This window comes from Panthera leo, chromosome D4 (genome assembly GCF_018350215.1).
Source record: "Panthera leo isolate Ple1 chromosome D4, P.leo_Ple1_pat1.1, whole genome shotgun sequence".
Classification (NCBI taxonomy): Eukaryota; Metazoa; Chordata; class Mammalia; order Carnivora; family Felidae; genus Panthera; species Panthera leo.
The window spans coordinates 15,162,233-15,182,191 of NC_056691.1; the positions used below are offsets into that span (position 1 = coordinate 15,162,233).

At 38.6% G+C, this 19,959-nt stretch overlaps 1 protein-coding gene across 1 annotated transcript in view; it reads right to left on the reverse strand.

Annotated features, from left to right (window-relative positions):
• ALDH1A1 (aldehyde dehydrogenase 1 family member A1) overlaps nucleotides 1–19,959 on the reverse strand; it is a 59,096-nt gene that overhangs the window by 14,456 nt on the left and 24,681 nt on the right. Inside the window, exons 5-10 of the mRNA XM_042913135.1 lie at nucleotides 18,134–18,195; nucleotides 16,232–16,360; nucleotides 14,698–14,811; nucleotides 9,934–10,036; nucleotides 8,190–8,374; nucleotides 3,463–3,627 (exon numbers count right to left, since the gene is read on the reverse strand). Coding sequence (XP_042769069.1) covers nucleotides 3,463–3,627; nucleotides 8,190–8,374; nucleotides 9,934–10,036; nucleotides 14,698–14,811; nucleotides 16,232–16,360; nucleotides 18,134–18,195 — 758 coding nt within the window. The remainder of the gene's footprint in view (nucleotides 1–3,462; nucleotides 3,628–8,189; nucleotides 8,375–9,933; nucleotides 10,037–14,697; nucleotides 14,812–16,231; nucleotides 16,361–18,133; nucleotides 18,196–19,959) is intronic.

Genomic DNA, 19,959 nt, shown 5'->3' on the forward strand with positions numbered 1-19,959 from the left:
CAGGAGCAAACGGATGGACATAGTGGAGATTGGAGAGGTGGGCTTAAGAGATCCTTCTAGTTTGATGAAGCTATCTACAATTCTGTAACAGTAAGAAGTCACCTAAGCTCTTTGCATCTTAATTACCTCATTTATAAATTTGACTTTTGGCTTAAATCATTCGTAATGTTCCTTGTAACGTTCACATTCTATCACCTTTTAGCAGAAAGTTTCCCACATGCTCCATGGGGTTCTACAATGTCCGGTTAAGTGGAATTGGATGGATAACGAAGCTGGTATGAGCAAAAGTAGGTCACAGTAGAAAGAGCGGGGAACGGGGGTCATGAGAATCGGCTATACTCCTAAGCTGCCTTTAGCTAGCCATGTGACCTACCCCTTTCTGCTCCAGAACTTAGGTTTTTCATTTACTATTTAGGACAAGAATCCCAAATCATAGTTGAGTCTGTGGATCAAAGGCAAACTCAAGACCCAGAACACATAACAATACAAAAAGGTTCAAAAAAGTTTGACATGTTATATTCATAGGGGTAATAAAATATGTATAATGTGTAGACGCTGAAAACAACTACCATGTCGTTACTTAGGAAAATTCTTGGACCGAAATATTATGTTTAATTTTATTTAATAACCAGTCATAACAATGTAATATAGGAATTATACACTTTATAAATGCCCTGAGGTTTTTATTAGAAAAATACTACCACTCTAAATAGGTGAAAATAATAAAAGAGAGCATTTGTTTCTGGGAAGAAAAGACTAAAGAAAAGAATATAATAATACTCCTCTCAAGAGGTTGATGTGAGAATGAAATGAGAATATTTTACATTATAGTAAATATTTTATATTTATTTATAAAAATATATTTATATACACTAAACTTTATAAAAATAAATACAAATGTCATAAATATAAATATGTATTGATGATATAAATAAAATATTTATATTTAATATATTTCATAGGAACATATTTATGTTTTATATTGGTGCTGATAAGTCACTTAGCACTATATCTGGCATATAATAAGTAATCACTAAATGGTTCTTATTATAAAACAAACAAAACTATAGACCAATATCCCTCAGACTAAAGACGAATATCAACCACAGCAAAGGTTCTTGAAAAGCATTAACAAATAGTATTCAGCAATACATACAAAGAATTACACACCATTACCAAGTGAGATTCATTCCAGAGATGTACGGCTGGTTCATTATTCAAAAATCAATTAATATAATACACCACATTGGTAGAATGAAGAAAAAAATACCGCATAATCATCTCAGTTAACACAGAAAAAGCATTTGACAAAACCATTCTCCTTTGGCTCTCAACAAATTAGAAGAAAGGCACTTCCCAAACCTGATTAAGGGCATTTACGAAAATCTCACAGCTAACATCACATTCAATGGCAAAGACTGAATGCTTTTCCCCCTCGATAGAGAACAAAGCAAAGGTGTCCGCTCTTGCTACTCTTATTCAACATAGTGCTAAAACAGCTAAAATCAAAAACAATTGCAACATTAATGTGAGCGAGGGTGCAGGGAAACTGGGTTGCTCATACATTGCTAATGGGAACGTGAAAGTGTTCAGCCACTCTGGAAACCAGTTTGCCAGTTTCTTTAAAACTTCCGTCTAGGGGCGCCTGGGTGGCTCAGTCGGTTAAGCGGCCGACTTCGGCTCAGGTCATGATCTCACAGTCTGTGAGTTCGAGCCCCGTGTCAGGCTCTGTGCTGACAGCTCAGAGCCTGGAGCCTGTTTCAGATTCTGTGTCTCCCTCTCTCTGGCCCTCCCCCGTTCATGCTCGGTCTCTCTGTGTCTCAAAAATAAATAAAAGTTAAAAAAAAAATTAAAAAAAAAAACAAAAAAACAAAAAAACCTTCCGTCTACCATACGGCCCAGTAATTGTACTCCTGGGCATTCATCCCAGAGAAAGGAAGACTTAGGTTCTTACAAAAACATGCACACCCATGTTTATAGCAGCGTTACTCATAGTAGCCCCAAATGGAAAACAATCCACACGTTCTTCTGTAGGTGAATGGTTAAATGGCGGTACATCCATACAACAGAGTACTACTCTGCAGTAAAAAAGAACAAACTATCCTTACATGCAACGACGTAGTTGAATCTGTAGAAAGTTAAGCGGAGTGAGAAAAACACCAAAAAAGCCAATCCTGAAGGGCTGCATGGAGAATGAATCTATTTATGTAAAATTCTTGAAACAACAAAGTAATAGAAATGGAGAACAGATAAGTGGTTAAGGGAACGCCTAGGGTGAAGGACAGTGTGGTGTAGGAGGCACATGGATTTGACTCGAAAGGAAACATGAAGGATTTATGTGGTGAGGAGACGTTCGGTGTTTTGCCTGTTTCAATGTCAACATACCTGCTGTAATGTTATGCTATAGTTGTGCAAGATGTTCCCATTTGAAGGAGACAGGGTAAAAAGCACATGGGACCCGTCTGCATCATTTCTCATAACAGCAGTTGAATCTACAATTACCTCAAAATAAGAGGCTTAATTTTGTTTCAAGTATTTTTTTTTTTTTTAATTCTAGCTAAAGTATAGTGTATATTAGTTTCAGGAGTAGAATTTAATGTTCATCACTTACCTATAACACCCAGTGCATATCACAATTAAGTGCCTTCATTAAAAAAAAAAATCCTGCCTATCTGGGGCACCTGGGAGGCTCAGTCGGTTAAGTGTCCAACTTTTTTTTTTTTTTTTTTTTCCCAACGTTTTTTATTTATTTTTGGGACAGAGAGAGACAGAGCATGAACGGGGGAGGGGCAGAGAGAGAGGGAGACACAGAATCGGAAACAGGCTCCAGGCTCCGAGCCATCAGCCCAGAGCCTGACGCGGGGCTCGAACTCACAGACCGCGAGATCGTGACCTGGCTGAAGTCGGACGCTTAACCGACTGCGCCACCCAGGCGCCCCAAGTGTCCAACTTTTGACGCAGGTCATGATCTCATGGTTCGTGAGTTCGAACCCCGTGTCTGGGTCTGTGGTGGCAGTGCAAAGCCTGCTTGAGATTTCTGCCCCTCCAAACTCTCTCACTCTTTCTCTCTCTAAATAAATAAATAAACTTAAAAAAATTTTTAAAATCCTTCATATCATGTAATAATAATCAATCCAATAATCTTCAAATATATTATTTCCAGAGGAGAAAAAGAAACAATGAAGATGAAGTTTTCTTCATCTCTCAGGCTGTGGAAGAATCACCTAGAAGTTATTAAGCATCCTGATCTGCCCTTGGCTGGAAACTCTTGGCCAGCTCATGACTCCCTTACTATTTTGAGTCTTGATCACAAATAAACGTTTATCGGTAACAGAAATGGAAAGTTACATGCAAACCAATAACGATGTTCAAAGAACTGAGAATTTTAAAGGGACACTTTGTACCCACACACGTAGAGAAAACTTGGCAACAAAGGGAACAGAGCAGGATGAAAGCATTTACCTCCTCTTTGGCGATGCGCATCTCGTCTGTAACATTAGAGAAAACTGTGGGCTGGATGAAGTAGCCTTTATTCCCCCAGGGGCCTCCACCGCATTCCAATTTGGCCCCTTCTTTCTTCCCACTCTCAATGAGGTCAAGTATTTTTTCATATTGTTCCTTGTCAATCTATTTGAAAAATATCATACGGAGCGGAAAATAAGTGAATGAATTAAGAAAGCAAGTTTATGGAAGTAATACATCACCCAGCCTGTTAATGAGGGCTTCAAAATGCTCGAATATTGTTATGAAGTCAAATATCCTATCAAAATAGCTGACAGAGGCTCAGATTAATTCTTTGTTTATTCTCCTGACTTTTCTGGAAAGAACACTTAAAGATAAATATTTGTATTTAGTATCTGTTTTATAGTTACATAAGAAAAGCACATGATCACTGCAAACAAGTGTTATTTATTTACATTATTTATGTATTTATCCTGGAAAAATGCCTGTTCATAGTCAAACATACTTACTTGACTACTGTAGTCCAAAGTGAAATAAAGAGTGAAAGGAAAAAAGAACTTTGGGAATGGGTTTAATTAAATATGGCAATTGGCAAGCAGATGTTTTGGGACTTTGCCGATCCCTAGACCTCTCTTTGGTTCTCCTCATTCCTATCTCCTCTGGCCAGATCCATGCTGACCACAGTCTGGTCATCCTCTTCAGTTCAGGTCTCTCTCAGCAGGTTAAGGTTTAGTTTTAAAGGAAAAAGATTAGGGGCGCCTGCCTGGCTCAGTCGGTTAAGCATCCGATTTCAGCTCAGGTCACAATTTCAGCTCAGGTCATGACTTCGGCTCAGGTCATGATCTCACGGTTCGTGAGTTAGAGCCCCGTGTATCTGTGCTGACAGCTGAGAGCCTGAAGCCTGCTTCGGATTCTGTGTCTTCCTCTCTCTCTGCCCCTCCCCTTCTCTCTCTCTCAAAAATAAACAAACATTATTAAAAATTTTTAAAGGAAAACAATTGAAGATCCAGGAGTCAAGTGGGGGGGGGGACCCTCTTGCTAGCTCAACTTGTCTTTTCTCACTACTTAAAAAGTGTTGCTCTTTATCATCTTTTACCCTGCAATCTCCCCCATCTTCTAAATCCCAGAAAAAGGTTTCAAAGACCTCTGACCACACAAACCAGCTCCCATATCCAATTAGATTACGTGCTATCTGAAACCAGAAAAGGTTTTCTAAAATCTGGCACGATATTTGGTACGACGTTGCTCAATCCTCCGTAGTGCACGATATTTAATTGAATAGTCTCCAAAGAAAACGTTCCTTCATTTCCAGCAAATTAAGGAAGTCGTAGGGTTGGTTTAAGAACTGTTGGTTTGATATTTAAATTGCTGCATAATATCTTCTACAGCCAGACTAAGTGGTGCTGTTAGTTCTGTCTGGTGAAAATATTCTGGTTTGTCAGCAAATAACCAAGCATCCGTGTGTCTCCGTGCAAAGCTTCCCTGGCCTATTCCAAAATATTCACTTGACTGTGGCCTCAAAACAATCATGATTGTTATGGCCCTAGGCCATAACCTTTCCCTGCCTATGACCAGAGTGGTACTTGGTGACCGTGCTAGTCTGGCTTATGCACTGGGAGGTAAAGGCTGAAAGGATTTGACTATTGGAAGACTTCGATGGCCAATAACCTCTAAAAATATAGGAATTCATCTTTTACTGGCTGGCAAATGACAATGTGGTTCTCTAACCAGCAACTTTAGCATTACTTGGTGGCGAAAATGCATTTCTCAGGCCTCACCCAAAACCTACTGTGTCAGAATTGGCCTTTTTAACAAGATCCTCTGGTGATTCAAATGCACAGGAAAGATTGGGAATGTTGCATTAGAGCTAGGCCTAGTGAGGGAAGTTTTCAGTTATACTTCGGGACATACTCAGTTGAGTCCCGCTGATTTTGATCCACCATACATACTAATCTTCCTCAGAAGGTTTCAGACTGGCCATATCTGAATTTGGCTCTCCTTTTGGCCCTCAGGAACTTCTCAATAATGCTAGGATGTAGCAGGGGCTCTCTACTGTGCGATGGGCCGTTAGCCCATGGGCTAGTCTGTGAAATGTAATAGGGCATGGCGTTGTAATAGCCTCAGAGTATACATTTTGATGTGTTTGCGCAAACTCTCTCATTCCTTAGGGTTCGTGGGCTGAGAAAGAAGACAAAGGGGGAAATGACACGGACACATCCTTCAACTTATTTGGAGACCATAGATCAACAAAAGCAATGAGAGCAGATATATGGAGTTATTGATCTGTGATAATAATTGTCACCACAGTTGTAAATGGGAACCTGCAATTCTCATTTATTTAACAGACATTTGAGCATGTACTGTGAACCAGGCAATTAGATAGATGCTTTATATAGATTATTGCATTTCACTGCACAATGACCCTACAAGATTGGTGTTACTACTCCCATTTTACAGATGAGAAAACAGAGCCTCAGGGAGGTTAGATTTTAAATCCAACCTCGATTTCCAAAGCCCATCTCTCCGCATTAAGACAAATGCAACTGTGCTGATAATGTTACAACATTTAATATTGGTATCATTACTTCTTTTTCAAATGAAAATATAGACATTTCCAGGTGTTTAAAAAGGCACATTTTGGGCTGTGAAATCAAATTGGAAAATCACTTTACCCATTAAGAAATTTATATATATGTATATATAATACACTGTACACATATGTATATATGTGTGTGTATATATGTAATATGTATTTACATATACTTGTATCTATAAATGTACTTAGTGCATAAATGTCTCTTTCTGTAAGTTTTGTCTTATAACAACAGATATTTTTAAGGGCGAAGAAGTTTCAAGGCCTTTTCAGTCTTCTCAAAAATCTACTTATTCTACTTACTCAGTAAAACTTGCGATGAAAATCTATTTGCTTATAGAGATTAAGGCCTCATATTAAGCAGTTAGATCACTGTTTACTTAAGATCCTATGAATAGGAATTTTCTTAAAGTCTATTTTAACTCCTTTCTCTTAGGAAGAATGAGGTATTCTAGATCAATTTTTGAGCCTCTGGTTGAATTGCACGGATCCCCCAATGGGAGAGTGTATTGCCCAACAATGTTTAATATTAAGTATCTTACATATTCTATTCTCTTCATTTCCCCTTTCTTTCCTTCCCTGTTCCTCTTTAGATCTATCTATCTATCATCTATCTATCAATACATCAAATGGGAAAAATGCTTTACTTTTACATAGCTAGGTAGTCATTTATAGAGAGAAATAATCAAACTGAAAGCTTAGAATCCCATCCTTCTTTTAGAATTGGAGACCAAATCAAAATCAAATTTATTATATGTCTTGGCATCCATTTGAAAACCTACCTAATATGAGCAAAATCATCAATTCTATGTACTCATTAACTCAAAGATAAAAAAAAAACACATGTGATTGAGATAAATCAATGTATTACTTCATTTGCCAGCTGAGTTATTTTAGGGCTTTTAGGTTTCAATACCTGGCATTGTCTAAATCCTGAGATTTTCCTACTTGGCTATCTTGCATGAGCAGAAGAACCCAAAACATCCTTTTAACCTTTCCAGACTGTAAACTCCATGAGGTCAGGTATCATATCCTCCTTGTTCCTTTTGGCTTTGCCAGGTACTTATCCCAGTAAATTCAGTATTTTGGTAAACCACATTTATTTTTGGTTTAGTAAGTTAAGATTAGTGTTTGCTTCAAATCAACAGCATGGAACAGTGTATAACTTTTAGTGTGAAAGAATAGAGACTCTAAGCTTAATGTCTAGACTCTAGAGAAGGATTTCTAAACAGCAGCCTTATTGGCATTTTATGGCAGATAATTCTTAGTTGTGGGGCTCGCCTGTTGCATTGTAAGATGTTTTATAGCATCTCTGGCCTCTACCCTCTACTAGATACCAGTAGAAACATCCCCTTTCCCAACTGAGAACCACTGCTCTACATCAAGGTCCCAGAAGGTTGGAGTAAATTTAGAACCAAAGATCCAGGAGCTTGCATAACAGACAATGAACAGGAAGGAAGGAAAGGGCAAAGATAGCTTTTGGACAAGAACAAGACTCTCATGTTGATAATGGGTCTAAGAAGACAGAAAAAACTGGGAAGCCTAGGGTTGTTGGAGAACTAGGGTTCTCCACCTAAAATGAGAAGTTTGTCACAGAGCCGGGAACTCAGGACCTTCTAGGACACCCAGGCCACCATTAGAAGGCCAATCAGAGTAACTGAAGACTGGAGAGAGTTTAGAGGTATGCTTCCTGCCCACATCTGTGGGATGTAAACTGAGAAAAAGGACTGACTCAGAGGAAGATATAAATGATAGGACTGTATACAAACTTCCAAAGTGGACGGAGACCACATACGGGAATCAAGAGGTGTGCAGGTGGGGAAAAACAAGAAACCTACAGCATTTGTTGTTTCTCCTCACATCTTTCATTTCCGACATGCTTCTAAACTGTTTCAAGACATGAAGAGGGGGCAACACACAAGAAAGGATGCTTTCTTTAAATCGGGTGCTGTATTTATTTATTTATTTATTTATTTATTTATTTATTTATTTTTGTTAAATACCAAACTGATACAGTATTGTCACCTAGGAAGATCTGTGGCAAGGAAATAATCTTATTCAGTAATAAGTAAGCCTGAAGAGGGCACTTTATTCTTGTCCTCTGTGAAGGCTATTCCTTCCATTTTATACTCACTTGAGGGCCTTGGCTGACTCCTGGGGTCAGAGGATTTCCAAGAACGTATTTTTTAGCCCGTTCAACACTCCTTCGAACAAACTCATCATAAATTGATTCTTCCACAAAGAGTCTGGATGCAGCTATGCAACACTGGCCTTGGTGGTAGAATAATCCATGGTGGGAAAATTCAATGGCATTATCCACTGCAAAGAAGACGCTCACATTGAAGAAGAGTTATTTTCCAAAGGTTACATATTTTTATACATATCTGTCAGAGGCAATATGGTGGTGTAGAAAACTTATGAGTTGCAGAGTCAGACATAAATTCAATATATCCCACCTCTTACCATCCAGGTGACAAATTACCTTTTCTAATCCTCTCTGTGATATGGAAATGATAGCAAAAAATATAGAATCTAAAAAAAATTGTGGTTATTATTACAATTTTGATATAGGTATTACCAAGAATATAGAAAGTGTCACAAGATCCAATCCCACTGCAAACGATTTTTATAAATATCTCCATTTATACTTAGTTAGGTGACTATGAATATTTCAGGCTCCAAGTTTTAACTACATGACAAAGAAAATATGAACTATCAATTGCATTAAATAACTTAAAAATATTTTTAGACACCCTGATCAATAGGAAAAGTGTTATTTCTGAAAAAAATTGATATCCAGAATCATTCACCAAGCTTTAGAACCCTGTTCCAGAAAAAACATTCTCCAACTTTATTTAAAATATACTGTATTATTTCATATATGCCTCTAAGCTCTTCTTCCCTATGTATTTGAGATGGTAGAATGGGTCTTGAAAGGGAGGAAAAGGTTGCGTCATTATTAAGTCCTAAACAACCTGAAGAAAGTTTTCTCTGCATTTTAATTTTTTAAATGCTGAAGACTTAATTGAACATATGTCAGTCGAGTGCTGTTGTATTTCTTTTGTGAACTAACCACACCTACTTACGTTGTAGTGGAAACAGTTCACAGAAAGGTTTGGTAAAAATCAGGAATCTCGTTTGTAGACTATATAATAAGGTAGTGTGGTCTGAAAAGCTTCAGTTACGACCACATTCAGCCATTTTTGTTCATTGCCACATACCTCAACTGCTAAAGAAAGAGCTAGATGAATGCTTGACAACCTATTTCTGCTAATTGACATCCATTTAGAAAATAACTATGGGATTTTACTCGGTAATATACTGAGAATGAACCTGGGATATTGTATAGTGGAGTCAGATCATGATTGGAGATTGAATATATGTAAATTTGACTACACTTGCTAGGAAGAGGAAGAGAGGGAGAAATTCCTTGAATAATAGGCGTCATTTTCCCCTGGCCATTTCATTTAATGTGTGTATGACCCAGAGCGAAGGGAAAGGACAAATGTGAAATTTACTGTCTCCCTAGCTGGTCCCAGTACAATTTCACCACGCCTAACCCAATGCCAATATTTAAAGGCATAGACTTAATTAAGAATACACCATGGCTCCTAAGTGCAAAACAGTTAGTTTGCCTGGAGTTCAGCTGAGGAAATAGCAAACTATTCCAAATCACGAGGAAAGAGTGTCTGTGTTAGACTTATCTAGGTGTTGTACTTTAGGACAGTTTGAGAGACTTTCACGAGTAATTCTAGATTCTCATTAATGCCTTACATTTTGACGTTAGGGGCAAACCCTTTTATAAACTTCAGGTTCTCCGTACGGCATTACGGGACACCAAGGTGAGGGGTGAAAAGTTAAGAGTGGCTTTCACTCACAGTCGGCGTCGGCAAACACAATGCAGGGGCTCTTTCCACCAAGCTCCAGCGTCACCCTCTTCAGATTGCTTTTCCCGGCAGCTTCTTTGATCATTTTGCCAACCTGTAATGGAGCATTACAAAGGAGGAGGCTTAGTGTGCTCCCGTGAAGGTGGGTTTATTTGTCATTCGAAATTTAGACAATGTTTGTGCCATAGTTACGTTTCATTAGGGAGAGACATTAGTGGCATTTTTCGAGACTGGCACCTTCAGATATCAAAGGTTCCTCCAACCGAGCACACACGATGAATCCGAAAAACGCTCCTGAGAAAAGATCCACCGCTGACCTTGATGAACACCACTGGACAGGAGGTAGTTTTCATTTTAATCAGAACTTCCCCTTTCTACTGATGGACTTGAGATGTCACGGTCCAGCCAAAACTTACCTACTTTAATTTTATCCCTCTACTGCAATCCAGAGAACTCTGTCCGAACGGTCATATTCACTAACCCCCAAATCTCATCTCTGTTTCTCATCACGTGCTCCTTGTGACCTGGGTTGACTCCAGTCCTGCCCTTCCTTGGGGTCCAGCTGATATCTGAACACTTCTTTGAAGCCTGCTCTGTTGACTCTGGGTAGACATGACCTTTTCTTCCTCTTTTGCCCCATACAACGCTCATGAGGATTGCTTCAGTGTCTACCTCGGATTGTATTATTTGTGTCCATATCAATTTCCCAAACAGGTATCACCTCCTTGGTAGCAGTGATAAAATCCTATCATTGTGTATTTCTTGTTAACACTATCTGTCGCGGTGGGGGTTTGTTTAACTATGAACTGACTGACAGGTATCTCTCTCTCTCTCTCTCTTTTCCTCTCTCTGTCTCCCCCCTGCATTCTTCCCTTCCCCTCTCCCTCCACACCTTTGAACAGTAGAGCTAGAAAAAAGAAATTGGATCTGTGCTCTCTGCTGCTACTTCAGCTAGCTGGAATCCTACTGTTCTGGTTTCTTCTTTAATGCTTGCTGCCTCTCTTCAGAGAAAGACATTGTTTTCATTTTTTTTCTTTGTGGATCACATCCCATCAAGATTATTTTCTGTAGTTGTTTTATTTTTCCATCTCTAAAACCTGGCCTGCTTTACAACTATTTCCTCTTCATTAGTTTTATTGAAGTCCGAATGTACTTAATGATCTTTGCTTTGCTTTTTTGAGAGATGATTCATTTTATCTTGCTTCTGGGTTTCTTTTCCTATTTGACACATCAGAGTTAAATAAAAAGTTTCTATCCCAATGGAACAAAAGATAAGTAGATGCTTGCTGAGTGTGTGTTTGATTTTTACGTGGTTACTGAGCCGAATGCTACTGTGCATTACAGAGTAAAGCATTAATTAATCTGTCAATGTTTTTATCTTATTTCAAGATGTTGTGCACAAACCCTTTAATATGGGTGAATAAAGAGAAACTAACATGCTTGCAGTGGGGAAATCCTGTCTGAAATTTTTCTTATATACCATTTTCTTTCTGTAATATACTTCTTATTCAATTTTCATTTAAGATGATTAAGAATTCTGTATTTCCTACATAATATGCTTTTCTTTTCCTCCTTTGAATTTAATTCTTTCTGCATCTTTTTTTTTTTCTTAATTTTTTAACTTAGAAACATTTACTGGGGAAACTTGATTAAAGTAGGTAAGTTTTGCCTTGGGGAAGGGAATAAGATTGGAGATATTTTTCTTAAAGCCACATATGTCAGAAGAATGAGAATGAAGAATGGCTAGAAGTATGAGTAAGAGAGGAAGGTTACACATCTGCTTAGGACAAGTTTAGATGGCAAACAAAAGGTTTGTTTGAGTTTTCTCAAAGGTCTAGCTAACGCTAAAAGAAGGAAACATCAATTTTTGTCTTGTGATTTTGTTCCTTTACTTGGAAAAAAGTAAAGGTTTATCATTTTTCTTAAAAAAGCTCTGCAATGAGAAGGATAAGAACCTTCAAGACCATGGTCAACAATATGTGGCATGATAATGTGGCATTGCCATGTGGGGCAGAAACAGCAGATGCTCGTGAAAATAGCCGAGCTTATCTCACCGTGCACAGTGTATGTTGGATTCTGTTTTAAACGAATCGAATGAGGCATGAACATTCTTCTCTTACCAGAAGGATTTTTAGAAAGAGTGTCATTGCTATAAGGACCACGCAAGACGGAATCCCCTGTTTGCCTCTTTCACGGACCTTGGTGAGTTTCTTGCTATCTGCTAAACACAAACCTGAAGCTAAAAGAGAGCCCAGGAAGACCGAGTTTTCTGCGTGGCCTCTAAAATCATCTTGGTTACACTTGATTATTTAATGCTTATTCAGAAGTAGTTACTGTACTGGTTTCTGCAGATAACAATGCATAAAATAGTCTTTGAGGATGGTCAGCAAAGGAGAGAGATCCACGACCAAGCAAAGAGCACGAGCTATTATAATCATGTACCATGGTTAATGGGGACACAGGAGGGGAGGTTCAAATTCAGGATGGGGGCACCTGGGTGGCTCAGTCGGTTAAACATCTGACTCTTGATTTCAGCTTGGGTCATGAGCTCACAGTTTGTGGGATGGAGCCTCGTGTCAGGCTCTGCACTGACAGCACACAGCCTGCTTGGGATTCTCTCTCTCCCTCTCTCTCAGCCTCTCTCCGTCTCTCTCTCTCTCAATAACAAATAAATAAGCATTTTAAAAATTCAGCATGCCCCCGGAACTGCAGAGAGAGCCATAGAGGTAACATGTGGCAGCAGCCTTATCATAGCAGGTGTGGCCACTAGTGGGCACAACCCTGGAAGAAGGAAAGGATACATCTGAGTCCTCTATAGGGTGCTCGCTAGTAGGGTGTTTACTACTCATTAGCTCTGTCAATTTTATTCTGTACACTAAGGTAGACATTATTACTCCCACTCACAAATTAGAAATGCAAGTTTAGCAATGATACTTAACTTTCGGAAGACACACTGCGTAAAGGGATAGAGTCAGAATTTGAACCCAGATGTTGCCTAGGCTGTTAACCTCAAAGTTTTTCTATTTTTGGCAGGTAAAGTCCCCCAAAATGCTGCAGGGGCCTGGGGATGGGCCAAGACAAATAGGCAGTGGTTCCAGAGAGGGGGTCCGGCAACAGCCCAGATGAACTAGAGAATGAGTGGGCATGGGATCTAGAGGAGGAAATATGCATGGAGTCCTTTGGGGGAAGGTCTAGAATGCTCAGTTGAGGAGTTTGTACCTTCCTGCCCTTATCTCCTCTGCTATGATTCAGATCTGTGACTTTACCACTTTCTAACTTATTGCCATGTCTCATTTCCAATTATTTTGTCCCACCGAATGCAGGATTTGCTTTCCCTCACATCAACTAGGGGTTTGCAGAATGTAAACTTTTTCTATTCTATGTCTATGAAATGTAAGAAAAAGTACATAAGTATTTAATTTTTTAAAAAAATCAAGAAGACTAACTTTTGATTTTCCACCATTTAAAAAAAATTTTTAATGTTTTATTTATTTTTGAGAAAGAGAGAGACAGAGTGTGAGCAGGGCAGGGGCAGAGAGAGAGAATAGCTGAAGCAGGCTCCAGGCTCCGAGCTGTCAGCGCAGAGCCCGATGCGGGGCTCAAACCCATAGACCGCGAGACCATGACCTGAGTCGAAGTCAGACGCTTAACCGACTGAGCCCCCCCAGGCGCCCCTCCACCATTTTAATTTTCTATGTAGATGTTTCTTTATACTGGAGTGGCTAAGTAGGAGTATAAAATAATCCAATTAGCTTCTCCTCATTATCTAGAATGTTCTTCTTGCTTCTCAATCTCCAAGGGAGTTAAAAAAGTAACCCCTCTTCAAAATTCAGAGCAAGTCCTAACACCTACGTAGACATCACCATTCCTTATTTCTTCCTGTGAATGCCCTCAGAGCAGTCAACACATATCATAGTATCTTATCACGTCTTGCTGTGTATCTTATTTCTAACAGCCACTTTATAGGAAAGCATTCTCATTCTTCAAACTTTCTACTGAATACCAGTAAAAGGTTTGCACTGATCTTCTAACAATGTCACATAATCCAATAAGAGGACTCAAATTGTGTTTTACTTGGTACAGTATGATTTTACCACTGTCTTTTGCTTGCAATAGGAAATCATCTCAATAGGTGGGAATCTATTCTCCCAAACTCCACTTTCCAGGAAGCGCTCTCTCTCTCTCTCCTTCCTGCCTCTTCTTGCGGTGCCCATGGCTGAGACCCTGTTCTTTAGCCTTCCAGAAGGTCGCACTGGAGCCAAAAAGGCATAGAAGTTAGGCTAAACCAGCAGTAACATTCAGGAAGCTGAGTTGCTGGCTCCCTTTCAGAATGATCAAGAAACAGAGAACCCCAAATAAGGAGCTAAGGGTGATGTTCTGCAATTTAATTTTCGTAATCTACAGGGTAAAATTACATTCATTCATACAAATCACTGTGGCTCTATTTAGAATTTCTATCATAAACCATACTAATCACATGACAGGGTCCAATCGGCTATAGTTCTCATCAGGGAAAGGAATGAACATTCTAAAAGCAGTTCACTGTAGTCCGAGTTTGTCACAGGTATTCCGTTTCATCTCAACTACATCTGCTTATGTTCTATAAACACGTCTGAAGGCTTGAATAAGGAACAAATCATTAAAAAGAACTTTTGTTTTAAAGAAACGTCGGCTTAAAAACAGTTACATAAAACACACGCTTCTGACACCTGGAGACACAGACATTCCTCACTACTGGCCCCAGTAACTGATTACCTCTGTAGATCCTGTGAAGGCCACTTTGTCTATGTCCATGTGGGAAGAAATGGCCGCCCCTGCGGTAGGTCCATAACCAGGCACAATGTTCACTACTCCTGGAGGGAAACCTGCCTGAAGATACAAAGTAAAATATTTACAACAGAACTGAGAATCTCATTCTACGACAAAAAAGAGGAGTGTATGGGATCAAAGTTGCCTCTTTATGCCGAGCTTATGAGTTTCTCTACCAGGAAAGATTCGTTTATGTGGTTTTATTATTATTATTTCATTTCTCAGCCCACTTAAAATAACCTCAAGAGTTGCATTGCTGGGGAAGTATTTCTCCTCGGGGTAAGACCATGTTTGACTTTTATGGGTCATTGCCCCAGTGATGGCTGTCTCAAGTTTCCTAACGGTAACTCAGAAAGATAGTATAGGTAAAAGACCTTGGTAAATTACTCACATAGAAGGAAAGCAATGCGTTTATTAACCTATCGGCAAATCTAAAAGGATCTTACATTTTTAGTTTCTAGCTATTGATTGTACAGGGCCTATCAACTGGGTGGCAAAAGCCTACTGGCAATATTTAATCAGTAAAACATTAGATAAGAATTGTCATCCCGTGCATGATTAAGTGGCACAGACTGATTTCACTCCTGCTTAAAAAAATGATGAGGTAGAAAACAGTGTGTACCTGAGATGGGCACAGTCACATTTCATGTTGTAGGCACCAACATGCCCCATTTTGATATATCTTTGCCTTGTTTTTTAAAGTGAAGAATAGTTTTAAGATTTACACTCAGGTTTTTAAAATTTAAGTGTCTAGTAACTAAAGCTTGTTTTCTAAGTTCTGGAAAGACATGAAGGACAATGGGCAATAAATTGTTTGCAAGAAAAAAGATATTAACACAATCCAGACAGTGGATGGAAATAAATTTCACGTGCATATTTTTTTTTGCCACTTGTTAAGCAAGAAGGCAAATGCAGAGGAAACTGGAATAGAAAACAGAATATAAACACGTCCCCTTGTGGGTAGATGTGTTCAAAAATTATGTGGCACGATATTACAAGTGAGCAGAGAGGCCTCCAACCTTCGAATGGACTAGTTTTTTTTTTTTAATTTTAAATCGCAGAACCTCCAGGCCATCGGTACCGGTTATAAACGAATTTTCATTTCAATATTCAAAAGAAGGATACTTCAGTTTCAACATGAAGTCACATTCATGAGAGTTAGGCCAAAGAAACAAACAAGGGGCACGGTCTCCCAAAAATGAATAAACATTAAAAAATTTTTAAAAAGAAACAAACAAACAAAAGTGATCATAAGGTGACTGTTTGACATGAAGCCTTTGAATCTGGCATCTTACCTCCATTTGGGCAGAGGTTCATTTGGGCTGATTGCAAAAAATCTCAACTGGCAGCCATATTAAATTTGTCTTCATCACTGGCCGGGAGCCATTGGGAGGTAGTTTAGGGGAGCACGAAGTGAGGTCTTCTTATTGTAAATGAAGGCTCCCGAGTTCTTGTGCATATTTTGATGGGGGAAACTCACCTCTTGTATTAAAGATGCCACGTGAAGAGCAGTGAGAGGAGTTTGCTCTGCAGGTTTGACAACCACTGTATTTCCGCAGCTAAGGGCAGGCCCTATCTTCCAAATGAGCATGACCAACGGGAAATTCCACTAGAAAGCAATATATAACAATAGATTCTTTGTATCACTGAAAGCTACCTTTGCCAATCTAACTTCTACATTATCCACTACCCATCGATGTGAAATAATAATTGTGGTAGTTTTGTGCGGTCAACTGGTGTATTCGAATTCAGTTAATTGCTAAAAGCAAACTCATAAATGCTAAAAAGCTCCAAATAAGCTAGATGTGGGACGGGAGTGGAAGAGAGCCATACAATTTTATCAAGGGCTGTTATTATGAGTTCTTCATCTACTGGAGGGGGAAAAAAAATCACTGCATGGTTTAAAAATCAAACGTTGCTATTAAACACACTAGAAGTTATCTGTACGTGTTTGAAAAGTGTGATTATTCCTCCCTCCTTATAGATCATTTATTGTAACTACACACCCAATAGTAAGACTTAACAGTGACCTGAAACTAATATAACACTGTATGTCAGCTATACTTCAATAATAAAAATTATATGTATGTGAGTGTGTGTGGGGGTATGGGGGTATGTGGGTATGTGTTTATTTCTAAGGCAAATATCTCACTAAAGACATTAAAGTTTAGCGTCTGGTGGCTAAGAACTTGGATCAAATCTCAGCTCAGTCACTGACTAGCCCAGTGAACTCAGACAAGTTACATGCTCTCCTTGGATGATTTCTTCATCTGTAAGTACTAATAAAAATCCTCTCTACTTTGGAAGGTCATCCTGAGGATTCTTCAAGAAAGTAGGCCAAAGACTTAACAGACTGACCGATTCATCATAGTCATGCAATAAATATTAGCCATTATTAGTGCCCAGGGTTTTGTAGTTTTTATTAATTTTATTGAGATTTGTGAAGTAATGAGCAATTTCATTCAAAAAATTGTATGTATGCATTTCAGTCTCATTGGAGCAGAAGATAATTCATTGTGACTTCCTCATTTAAAAACTTCATGGGTGGCTGTGTGGTTCCATCAGTTAAGCAGCCAACCCCTGATTTCAGCTCAGGTCATGATCTCATGATTCAGAGATGGAGACTCGTACTGGGCTCTTTGCTGACAACCTGGAACCAGCTTGGGATTCTCTCTCTCCCTCTCTCTCTGCTCATTCCCTACTCGCACCTGCTCTCTTTCTCTCTCTCAAAATAAATAAACATTTTTAAAAAATAATCAAAAACTTTAGAATACTCTGCCAACTTTTTATTTGGCCTCTTTGAATATGTTGGCGAAATCAGTTAGGTAGCCTCCTCTTTTGGGGGTTTAAAAGAAAATCTTCATGATTCTGCTTAAAAATACTACTAAAGGTAGGATACATTTCATACAGTGGTCCAACAGTTCCTTCCATTTTAATTGAAAACAGGCATTTAGGACATGAACACCGGTTGCTACTATTCTCCATGATAAGTCTCAATGAGGAGATAAAAAGTGAAGAATAGAAGCAGAGAAGTTGGTGATGACCACTTTGGTTACATGTGAAACACGGGTCTTAAAAAGAGTATATAACACAGCATTTTAAAAACAAGCCATACAGTAAATGTCAATGTCAATGCTGAAACACACTCAAGTACTGAAACACTCAAGAGATACACCACAATATAGACACGATTCTGGACTAACTCATTTGTACCTAAAGAGTTCAATCACAGGGAGACCTAAGCTCATCAGTTACTACATTTGGTCCACATTTAGCAAATCTCTGAGAACGTATTTATGTTGGATAAAGCTTCTTAACCAAATGAAACAGAATTCTATTTTTTCTTTTTTAAAATGGAAAATGATATAGAAAACCAACTTACAGGAATGATTTGGCCACATACACCAATAGGCTCATGTCTTGTATAAGTAAAAAAGTTTCCATCTGGAAAATAAAATAATCATTTATGGACAAGCATATTTGACATACATGGGATGGTGGTTTGGGTTGATACTTACAGAAAGGTATACACAATAACTAAAAACAAAAACAAGGGTGCCTGGGTGGCTCAGTCAGTTAAGCATCTGACTTCAGCTCAGGTCATGATCTCATGGCTCATGAGTTCGAGCCCCACGTCTGGCTCTGTGCTGACAATTCAGAGCCTGGAGCCTGCTTTGGATTCTGTGTCTCCTTCTCTCTCTGCCTCTCCCCAACTCACACTCTATCTCTATCTCTCTCCAAATAAACAAACATTGAAAAAAATAATAATAAAAACAAAACCAAAAATTTAGGAAACCAAGAAAACATATCTGCAACCACTTACAAAATGAAAAATTGTGTTCTGAAATACTAATTTGAAATGAGAGGAACCATAAAACTGATATAGGTCAAGGAAAAGATGTGAAACCAGAAAATATCTGAAAGATATTTAGTTCTATCTCTCACCCATGTAGAAGGGCTATTTATTCTAAATTATCCTCATTCTCAAAGTTTACTTTCTTTCTTAAGAAAAAAGGTAAAAGGGGGGCACCTAGGTGCCCCTGTCAGTTGAGCATCAGACTCTTGGTTTCAGCTCAGGTCATGATCATGGTTTGTGAGTTCCAGCCCCGTGCTGGGCTCTGTGCAGACAGTGCAGAGCCTCCTTGGGATTCTCTGTTTCTCTCCCTCTTTCTCTGCCCCAACCCCACTCATGCACGTGCACACGCACATGTGCTCTCTCTCTCTCTTTTTCTCTTTCTCAAAATAGATAAATAAACTTAAAAAAAAAGAAAAAGAAAAAAGGTAAAAGGTGTATGACTAAGAAAATACCTGTTAGAGTGCTATTTCTGACAGTTCTAACTTCTATCAGTAATGGCAGAATTTTTTTGAAGTAAAACTAATAAAATTAGAAGAGAGTAGAATTAAAAAAAATATATCTCCCTACAAGCCTATTGCTGATTGTAAAGGCTTTTTTTTTCCTACCAAAAAATAAAAGCAGACTCTATTAATCCATGAAAAAAAATGCCAGAAGTAAAAGACACTGCTAAAAAAAGTGTCAGAAGTAAAAGACATTGCTTTGCAATCTGGATTTCATTGATTGATATACCTCAAAGTTTGATGTGGTCATTCTGAGGTTACATGGCACATTTTGTTCTGTTCTATTCTAGTTCTCACAAAAACTTCCTGGCTATCATAGCAAGAAAGCTCCTTATCAAGTCTATTTGTACTTAAAATGGTTTCTCCCTCGTCAAAGGGTAAAGCAAGAATTTCTAACATAGCCACATTTCTTGTTTTTTACCATGGTCTCACTCCCCCCCCCCCTTTTAATTCCTGGCTATCACTTTTAACCTGCTGGAGGCTGTCATGAGATTGAAAATACCCAGGAGGGCCAGCCCAGGGGGTGTTGTACTTCTACAGCCAGTAAGTGCATTTATAGGAATTAAATTCTACCCATCATGTTTTCCAAACTGATGCTTCTTTATATTCATATCTCATTATGTGCATGCTCTACTGAAATAATAAAACACATACATACACATCTACTCACACAAATTCTTAAATTGGGCTGTAAACACAGTCTCATCTTACTTTGAAGCTACTTGAAATAAATCAATGTGAATTGGTTTGTTTAATTAATCTGCTGTAACTACTGAGTTAGACCAGGCACAGATGACCATAACTGACTCACTCTGGAACATGCAAAGACACTTAAATAATTACATTATAGGA